The sequence below is a fragment of the Saccoglossus kowalevskii genome, chromosome 7, assembly GCF_978046115.1.
Source record: "Saccoglossus kowalevskii chromosome 7, keSacKowa6.1, whole genome shotgun sequence".
NCBI lineage: Eukaryota > Metazoa > Hemichordata > Enteropneusta > Harrimaniidae > Saccoglossus > Saccoglossus kowalevskii.
Genome location: NC_140647.1, coordinates 6,002,292 through 6,013,064, shown reverse-complemented (window position 1 = coordinate 6,013,064; position 10,773 = coordinate 6,002,292). Strand labels below are relative to the sequence as shown.

General features: G+C 38.0%; 1 protein-coding gene across 1 annotated transcript; it reads left to right on the top strand.

Moving 5' to 3' along the window:
• Nucleotides 1-287: 287 nt before the first annotated feature.
• On the top strand, nucleotides 288-9,224 carry paraxis (protein). Its single transcript, NM_001171249.1, has 2 exons — nucleotides 288-1,177; nucleotides 8,794-9,224. Exons 1-2 carry the CDS (start codon nucleotides 689-691, stop codon nucleotides 8,863-8,865), a joined length of 561 nt encoding a protein of 186 aa, NP_001164720.1. The 5' UTR covers nucleotides 288-688; the 3' UTR covers nucleotides 8,866-9,224.
• The last annotated feature ends 1,549 nt before the right edge of the window (nucleotides 9,225-10,773 follow it).

Genomic DNA, 10,773 nt, shown 5'->3' with positions numbered 1-10,773 from the left:
AATATTCAGGAAACATATGTGTTTAATGATGTGGCCTCGGTCACGTGTCGAGGTGGGCTGGACCTTTCTTTATTAATGGTCCTCCAGTCGCTTCTTCCATCGACAGTTATGCTGCACCGGGAGATGGGGAAACGACATGTAAATAATCGTAAACATATGTGAGCTGACTGAAACAAACCAACAGCGGATCTAGCGAGACGGCACAAGTTCCTCTTTCGGACATAAAATTTATGGCTGTTTTCACACGCGTCGAAGAAGTTGATTCTCACAGCCATCAAAACTGACAACTTGCAGAGTAGTTGTGTCATATGGCGTCGGGAGATCACGCTGTGTGCCCGTTATCACCCGTCGTCAAAGTGTACGTTGTGGCCAGGAAGCTTTGCTGTCAGTATCAGTTTGTATCAACGGGGTTACCGGTTTTGCGGAAACGTTTGTGAGGCGCTCGAGTAACACACGTGATTGCACGAGAGGGCGCGCATCCTTTAACTGAGACCCGAATTGTATTATTTTGAATCATCATTCACGCGTAGTAGCTAATACATCACTATCGCAAGTTATTTACGCAAATATGAAACAGCAGCAACTGCTCCAATTGTGCATCGTAACAGTACAGCTTTAAGTTACTGTCAACCATACTGTTTTTAACCACATCGACTGTTAACGTTTCGCTGAAAATTGGTTGACCAAAATGACGAAGGGGAAACAAGGCGACAAATCTCTTGAAGACTCAATGTCGATTTCTTCGGATGGTGGTGTTTCCGCAACCGACGAAAAATACGAGATTATCATCGACGATGACGACGTTGACGATGACTGCGAAGGCAAGGGAAAATCACGTAAACGAAAGATGAAATGGAACTCGATGGGAAAACAGCGGACTGCGGCAAATGCCCGTGAGCGCGATCGTACACACAGCGTCAATAGTGCCTTCACAACTTTACGAGACTTGATCCCTACAGAGCCGCCGGACAGAAAACTGTCCAAAATAGAAACATTGCGTCTGGCGGCGAGTTACATATCTCACTTGGAAACCACGCTGCTTGTAGGCGAGGAGGCCATTGAGCAGCCGTGTCTCCATCGCAACATGTATCGTCAGTCGTACACCAACTCACTGGGGCACCCTTCTTTCCGACCGATCTGCACGTTCTGTCTGGCAGTAGCCAGGGCAAGCAATGTGGTGAGTGTATATCTAGCGTATTTTATTGCCTTGGAAGTTGCAAAGAAACGTAAATTGTTTTGTCACGGTTATTGAATTTGTAAACATTGGCGGCCATCAATATGGCTATTATTGTATACAACTGTAAAAACGGTTCCTTCCTTGGCGCCCCATTTCTCGTCCCGGCAGTGGTGGTTTGGAGATAACGCAAGCATTTTACCCGTTATTTTCGTGAGAACAGTAGAACGTGAAGATATACACGAAATTTGGCACACGAACTTTTCAACAGTTCGATAATAACTTTGACATCGTAGCATATTTATTGTTCTCGCTTGTCAACAAACCTTAGTTTGGCTCAATCGACACACTTTATAAAATATTCACTCAAATATCATATACTAAAAGTTAGTAGTATGTATATTATTACACAATTGTTGTCATCAATGTCAAAGCGGCTGATAAAAATATATTACGAAATACATACTTAAATAGAATAGACAAATTGTAATCGTGTAGATTAGTAACACAGCACAGTCAAGGAGATATTTACTCTATACTCAGTTCAGCTTATATCTCAGTGCTATGCAACAACCGTTGCTAGGATGTGTTTTTTTTGACAAAGAGACAAAAATAACTATTTTTATGTCATATCCAGTGAATTAAGGGCCTTGGTTACATCCCATAACGATGCGCACTCGAATGATTAGATCTAAGCTTATGGCTCAAGAATATAACTATCACAATATATCCATTAATTTATTAATTCACCAATCTAAAATCTTAAAAGTCCCCCATGTCTTAATGACGCTGCACATCTTATGCAGAGATCCTTCCTGGCAAAATTCTAAGCGCGTTTCTGTTCAAAACGTATGCTTAGTTGCGTCAATGATGAACGGGTAGCGACACTTTCTTACTATGTTATGCATGTTGGAAAAAAAGTGAACGGAATGCAATAATTGCCGGTGGCACTGTCATCGTATGTAACACAATCCAGCTAGTAAAAAGTGTGTACATATTTTAACAACGCATTAATTGAAAAACATCCCATTGGCCTTGTAGCGACTACAGCTTTATTCGACGGTTATTGTCTGGTTCGTGGGACATGCGCAACCGACTGTAGTAGCTCTTTGATCTGAACAGCCAATTTTTCTTTCTAAACGACATTTCCTGTTGATCTGAATTAAAAAATAAATATAATCGAAATTAAGGTAGCGAGACTATTATTTGTGTTGAAAATTACGATTTTCACATTTATTTATTAATTGATGAAATGCACCATAAACTTTCATATGATAAAGTCAATATAACATAGAATGTCATGTAAGTTGATTAAAATATAGATTTTCTGAAGGGAAGCAAGGCAGCCTCAGTAGTGTTTTCCAAAATCAACAACACAGGTTTAATCTGTGTGCCTATAAGTTTCAAAGATAAACTTAAGACAAAGCAATGTTAGGATGTGTTATCAGTAGCTATCTGACACACAATGAGTGTTTCCAAACATTTGAGTGGTTTGTCTCCGCCCCTGTTTGTTTCACAGATTAGTCATTTGCATATGAATGTGTCAGACACAAGGTCACACAGCCACTGAAAAAAAATCATTGATTTTGGTGTTTTCATATGCCGAATTTATCCAATTATAGCTATCCCATTCCTTTATTTTTTGGTTTCCAATAGCCTTACACATTTGGATGTCCCTACACATGGTAAAACAGACCTTGATGGGAAAACAAATTGATTGTGCCGATAAACAAGCTTGAAAATCTTTGCTGTTACTTTATGGACGTTTTCTAGGAGTTTATGTTTTTCAAAATACAAGGTCTTTAACAAAAAATAACGTATACTTATTGTCGTCGGATTAACACCAAATTTTCACAGCTTTAAGGTGACAATGAGAGGAACTTGAATGTGTCCAGACAAACTATTTCATCGATTATTTACCAACGAGTTGTGGTTTGAGTTGGGGGCAATGCGACTAAAACAGTAATTGAATAAAACTAACCAGACACATTCAATTTACCAGACTATTGAACAACTAGGAAAAGTAAAAAAAATACTTTTTATCGCCAGCATAAATGCGTAATTATTTTTTTTACAGAAAAAGTAATTTTTCACCTTTGATTGAGTAACGCGTCGTAGATTGCAGATACGGGCATGCAAAATACACTTGTGAAAAGCTTGAAGTCTGGCGATTCTAAAAATATATACTTTCCCGGGTCTATTTGTCACAATTAGAAGATGAAAACAAGTATGCAAATAATAGTCCCGCTACCTTAAACCACCGAAAATTACAAGATGACTGTCACTTATGTTATTTTATTATTAAACTAAGCGGTCGTCCCTCAGCAAATAGTTAAGCCAAGGCATTTCGGTGTCGAAATCGCGAAACTGTCCGTTTTTACGCAATCTGGGAAGTTCCAATTACTAAACGAAGTACAGGAAGACGAAGCTGAAATATCCAAAAACCAACACATACCAAATATTATATCTCAAAAGTGAATATTCGTGGTGTATTTTAAGTATAACCGGACCGGAAGAGGGAATTTGTTACTACTCTAAATATTAGTATAAGGTAGTAATCAAAACGTGAAAGGGTTTTAGTGAGTTGAAAAGTGTTCTACTACAGACTTTGACATAATGCTTCACACGATAAATTCAACCATTATCAACTTCTAAATTTCCATGAATTCTAAAACGTTATTATTCACGTTTTGTTTGTTGCTACATTTATAAGCTTGTATCGAAAATAATAATTTTCAATATTGTTTTCAGTATTTATGTTTGAAATTTCTTGACCTGCACACTAATATTTCTAAACACAAAATTACAGTTTTGTACACCATGTGGTATCTGTGTGATGTTGTTATAATGCATATTTGTTAAAGTGGTCGTAATTATTTTGTTTGGCGTATATTGGAGAATGATCGATACACCAGGCGTGTGGTTTTGTAGGTCACGTTGAACGGTGAATGTTCTCGTGGATATGACACATTTACCCAAATAGTTGAACTTGGCTGTCTTAGCCGAGGGTGTGTTTCAGAAAGATTCTACAAAATATAGCACATATCCGCGTCTCGACAATGGAGAAATAACTTAGGCAGATCTAAAATCAGTAGTGTTTTTATATTTTCATCTACGTGAGTGTGTTGAACGTTGAATTATGCACGACGTATGACCGGGATGTAATAAAAATGATGACACTTAATGAGAAGTACTAAAATCGAGTTCACATCTTGTCCTGGGTTGCGGCCTTGAGAAAGATGTTTTAATTGCCTGTCCCTGGAGAGTACATCCCAGGGTTTCGAGTTGTAATGGTTCAATATGCGTGGAAAAATTAAACACCGCGTATAAACACACACGTGGACAAATCACTCATGCGGCGTGCATGTAAAGTCAAATAATATGACGTAAGTGGACGAGATTAGTTGAGGCCAATTATGTTAAGTTGGGTGAATAAAGTGTTGGCTGTGTGCATGAATATTTTAACAAACGAATACTGTGAGCGTTACACAAACGTCAAAAAATACTCAATTTATGCAAACAGCAAAACTATATAAAAACAAAACAAAACAAAAAATACATTTTTCAAATATCAAGATATTAATTTAAAAAATACTCTATCGTCAATATCGCCATTATTATGTCAATATCTTCCTGCCTAATTCTTAAGACCAGATACCGAATACTCAATTTATGCAAACAGCAAAACTATATACAAAACAAAACAAAAATACATTCTTCAAATATCAAAATATTAAATTTAATTTAAACAATTCTCTATTGTGAATATCGCAATTATTACGTCACTGTCTTCCTGCCTAATTCCCAAGACCAGAAACCGAATACTCAATTTATGCAAACAGAAAATCTATATAAAACAAAACAAAAAAATACATTCTTCAAATATCAAAATATTAAATTTAATCGCCTCTCTGTGTGAACGAACCGGCATATCCATCTGCCGCATTATGGTTCTCGAATGTCGCTGAGCTTCAGACTGTGCTTATCGCCTCTGTCAGCGCCTCCTTTGTGCAACTACTCGGTGCGTGGTCTCGGTGACAGGTCGGCAAAGCGTTCAAAGGGATAGTGATGTTAACACATCGCTACACTTGCTACACGTTGACTCCGTGGCGACACATCGTAATTTCAGTATGGTTAAAGTAACAGTTAATTGCAAAAAGAAAATAAGCAACGTCCATTTATCATGGAACTACGCAACATTATTCGGGAAATGCGGTATAAATAAGCGGCGTTTTACTACCGCATGTATCTATTTATAGGTATCACACCACATATAGAATCCCCGTAGACGACAATGCAAACGCTTAAAATGCATTGATGTCTGTAACCAGAGATTTCCGAAATTAAATGGCGTTGCATATTTATTAAACGTCGAAACCATTAACTTCAATTAACCGAATTAGAACTGGTAACAATGGAAAACTTCACGCGTTAGTCCGGTTAGTTTTAAACATGTAGGATTGGTACTAGTATACGAGCACCTCATTTAACAAACATTTTGAAATACAAACATGCCACCCCCTGTAAGTCGTGGTTTCATAATAACGAGAATTTCATTTGCATGTGACATTGTATCTATGCATTGTGAATCCTACAATGCGGATGTCACAGTTGGTTCTTCCGTTATTTCCTTTCGTTTAGTTAAGCTGGGAGAACAATGTTTGTGAGAAAAATTTGCAAGTGAGTCAACGATCAAAATCAGATAACGAAACCTTGTCGTAAACGGTGCGTAAATGTTCTCCTGACCATTTGAAATTCCAGGGCATTCTTTTTTACAAAGGTAACACCACTTACGATTTTTTATTTAAACTGGTAAGCAACATATTGCTCACTGAATTTTGCTCTCCATTTAATCCCTTCCCCCGGAGTTGTTTTGTTTGTTTATTTGTCTGTCGGCGGGATAAATAACGAACGAATATTTATACAATATTTAAGAAGTTGCTCTGGAGACAAGGATCAGTCGACTCTATATTTTGGGAGAGACCTAGATCCGGTTGCAGTGAAGACACGTTTTGGGAGGATTTTCACCATTTTCAGATGGGGTCATAGCAATAATAAGTCAATTGTAGCTGTGACGTAGGTCTGTGCTATGGGAGTGCATTTTAGTTTAAAGCGGGGGGGGGGCGTCACCTGCGCATGCGTCAGATGGCCATAAAGTGTCATTGTTTACAAACAAGCGTCTACCCATGAGCCTTTGCGTTTGTAGCGTGTGTTATTATCGTCGCTCGGGACTCAATTCCCGCGCGTGCGCAGGTGACGACCCCCCGCTTTAATTTGTAGGTACTCAGCCTTATACAAAGAAAGCCATTAAATTCAAACAATTTAATTACAATAGTCAAACACTGCCAACGTCTGAACCTATTAGTAACTAGTGTACAAGTTACTCTTACATTGAACCCGGACCAGCTGTTTTACAACAAAATTTAAACACCTCCAACATCCTGCCTTCCATACACAACTTGTTCCTGGCAATTATTAAACCGCAAAATCAATCAGGCAATAAATCAAATTTTGTTCAAATAATGTGACAGGAAAAAGCTCTAAAATTTACAGTTACTTAGGAAGAAAGTTGGACTCGATCATGATATGACTGCCATGGTATGATACATTTCTTGCAACGGTTCTATGCAGCTAGTAAATGTTCTATCCCAATTGGGAAGCGATATAAAATTCGATATATTTTTATTTCTAATCATATAACCAATTCACTGTACAGCAAAATGCATCAGAACTAGTATTCGATCTATGATTGTGAATTCCTCAACTGTGTGCATGATTTTCAATTTTCACGACAGTCCTCTAAATTATCATACGTGTATTCTGGTGAAGTGTACCTGTTTATAATAATAGAGGGCGTCGCATTGTGACGTCATATGTTGCCAACCAGCAAGCGAATGAGTTACAATAAAAGTCGCTCACTGATCAACAATGGTTCTCGATCTGTTCTGATAATATTGCTCATATAATGCTTTAACATGGACATGCCCATGAATATCTAATAACAAAAGCAGCGAATAACGCCTTTACTTTATCTTCAGGTGAGAATTATCACGGGGGTAAAATCTCTCGGGGTTCTCCACACTTGCCAGGGGCGAAACTCGTCTCGTCTCTCTATCTCGTCCCCTTGAGGTACGGGATCGGGAAAGTCAGTTAAGCTTTACAGTCAAATAAGACACACACAACGAAATACGTTTCAGCTCTCGTCTTAGTCGGTCTTTCGAGCACTCTATAAGACACGGCGCCCTGGGGAAAAGTCCCCAAGACTCTCACAAGGCTGAACCAAGACTCGCCCAAGACTGCGTCAAGGCTCGCCCCAAGTCTCTCCAGGACTCGACTCGACTCTCTAGGACTGCACTCTCTCTACTGCGTCTATCGTGCTGTGCTCCCCAAGACCAACTCAAACTCTCTTTATTCATTTTCAAAACTCTAACCAATTACAAAGCAGTAAAAAGACTCTAGGGCGTAACCTTCAATCATAAAGCCAATCACACTAAGTACTGAATACGTCATATCTTTTGATTAATCGTTCACTACATTAATAACTATGAATACCAACTGTCAGAATCGCGACGGATATCTCGTAATTAGTTCCAAAACACTGAGCCAAGTTCCGTCCAAAACTTCAAATAGACCTAAACGATGACAGACATAACACAGCAATTCGCTAATAATCAGCTAATTAAGTCGGTCAACAAATACGCGAAAACAAATTCATGACAGAATGACCGGTTTTCGCAACCAGTCACTGCGCACGCGCAATCATTACATTACCAAATTTAAGTAAGTAGTATAAATAAACATTAACATATAAGGCATACAAAAAAAAATCCTTTTCTTATGTTCCGTTCACCTATACATTGTACTTTGTTTTTTTTAGATAATGAACTATTGTAGAAACGAGATATACTTTAATGGCAAGGCCTCATTGTTTTCACTATAATAATTAATGTGCTCTATATTCTCCTGTCAACTTCGGTTTGATCATATATCCCGTTAAAAATTTATTCGATCACTTTAAAAACACAATTGATTAAGGTTTGATTTTCAAGTGTCTTGTCTTGTAAAACAAGCGACTGTTTTTGACCGTCTACTCAGCACTGTCAGTTTATGTCGGCCCGGAACATTCGTGCTCGTTCGACCATGTTCTCTCAAACGGTCATTTGGGGACTGAAGTTCGGCTCCGCCTCATAGTTTCAATGCAAACCGGACATTATTTAAAACCTGAAATATGCCTGGGAAAGTCAAATTCTGGGGGGGGGGATTCAATACTGGAATCGCGCGCATTCTCTAGGAAAAGGGTACCGTGAGAAAAAAAGTGTGAAATGTGCAGCTGTCATTAGCCCTCAAGACACCAATGGGTTGTAAACACGGCGATAATGCCTGTGCATGATAGTGTAGACGAATTTGGCTGTGTACTGTCAAAACAGCATACTCAGTTAACGACCGAACGTGACAAAATAAAATATCTGGTCGAAAATTGAGGTACATGTTGTCGCTCATAATTCCTCGAGCTGTCAATTATCTCTGCATTCTATCTACAAGTGCACAATTTTACACAGATTTATGGAATATACGCTAATAGTAACATACTTATCTGCATTCCTTCTTATTTTTGGCAGGAATTATCCCAGGGGAAGACAAGATCGCCGTCATCCAGGGACAGAAATGACATCAGTGGGGTCATAAGATAATGTGTTTGGGAGTCAATGAAGCGACTGAAGTGGATGCCGTAAAAGACGAAGGGTTATAGATTAATTAATTGATTGATTGATTGATTACCAATGACGGCACCGTCGCGAAAATAACTAAAAAAAAAAACAAATTAAAATCAAATGTCACGTGGTCATTTTGTGTGACATGATCTTATTATCTGTATAAAGTGGTCTAAATGTTTGGCGCCTCGGGTTGTCTCCGGTCAGTTCGCGTGCCAGGATGTGTGGATGCGATGAAACACACGTGGCGGGCGATGGAGCAAGCATTGTCACGTACCGTAGTTCAGGCATATGGAAGCCTTGCAAATTATAGTCAGTAACGACCCATGCAGCCGTAAGGATTATTTAATTGTGACGAACGTGAACCGTGATATGTTAGCTACACGTTTTCATGTATCTTCATATACCTACTGAATAAGGTTGCAAGTTATATATATTCAACGGACTCATTAACATATGGTCGCCGCGTCCTGGATGTTTCAGTTAACAAGAATGCGTTGAAGTGCGGGGGATACAGCTACGTTATAACATGAATAGAATGACTCAAAAGACAACTTTATTTCTCCTCGCACCCGAATAATTTGGATATTTATACAAACAATCCATGGATCTGCGATCATGCCAATATCTCGGCTTCTCATGTAAGCACATTACGTACAGAACACTGAATTAATAGCAATCAGCCATGAATATGTAATAGATACACAATAATGTATGGCAGGAGATGTGCATGGCCAAACTTAATATTTAAATTTATCTTCCACATTTTTTCCCAAACTTTTCATATTCGCATAAGGGGGATATACTCTATGGATCATGAACTTTATTATACAAAAATCGCAAAAAGATAGTTTCCTATACAAGATAAGAATGTGCCTATACTTTATGCTAGAGGATCACTGACCAGTTCTTAGCATTATATTTTTATTTTAAACGATTTAAGGACAACGTGTGAATGGCATGGCGAATGTAATGTTTATATGTAATTGTTTTTGACATTTTTTTCTTCTGGAATAAATTCACAAATAACAACTTTTTCAAACTTCAGACTTTAATCTCAACCTGTGTTGAAAATAGATATATCGTAATTTACAAAGATTTAATCATAGCAAGTATCATGATTTATATACGGAAATTGTTGTGTTAAAATATTTAATATGGATTCACATTATGAAACTGGAAATTAGAAATGTTAGATTCCGTAGAGTAATAATCAATATAAACAATATGTTGTATTTTGTTGAATGTAAACTCGTATCCCAATCTGTCACTGTGTAATAGCATTGCCGATCTGGTAATAATCCAGCCTTGTTGAGATGACGGACAAGAAGCCATTACAGATTTATCATCAGTGTGAGAACGTGATTAAATTACTGTTATTTGCAAGTAATCGACACATGTGAATCATTACTGAAGTGACGAATGCAAACACCTGGAAACATACATCATTCCGTCATTTGCAATATGCCACCCGGTGGCGGCGCTATACCGATAAATCAGTGGAGTAACTTGATGAATGGAACAAGATTTGAGGAAGGTTAATGTATAGTTACAGCACGGTCCCTCAACACTGTTGAGGGACTGTGGTTATGGCTTGTATAATAATACAGGGTTGCGTTACAAGGACATATATAAAAGCAACCAATTAACTAAACAATTCTAGAACAGTATAAACATTGACTGTATGACCCAAGTAAATCGGATTGGATTGAAAACAAATACTTAATGTTGATTCACATTTCAATGAGATACATTAAACAATCTGTTAATTCGCAGTCCCTCTATCACAGAGGGACTGTTGTTAATTGCAACTGGAGACATGGAGATGTGGCAGCTACTGGTATTTAACATCTTACCCAATAAGTCAATGACAACATTAATTATATC

What these genes read in the sequence shown, in the direction of transcription:
- paraxis (NM_001171249.1), top strand. Translation starts at nt 689, where the DNA reads ATGACGAAGGGGAAACAAGGCGACAAATCTCTTGAAGACTCAATGTCG. An exon ending in TAGCCAGGGCAAGCAATGTG is followed by an intron (nt 1,178 to 8,793) that starts GTGAGTGTATAT and finishes TATTTTTGGCAG; the next exon opens with GAATTATCCCAGGGGAAGAC.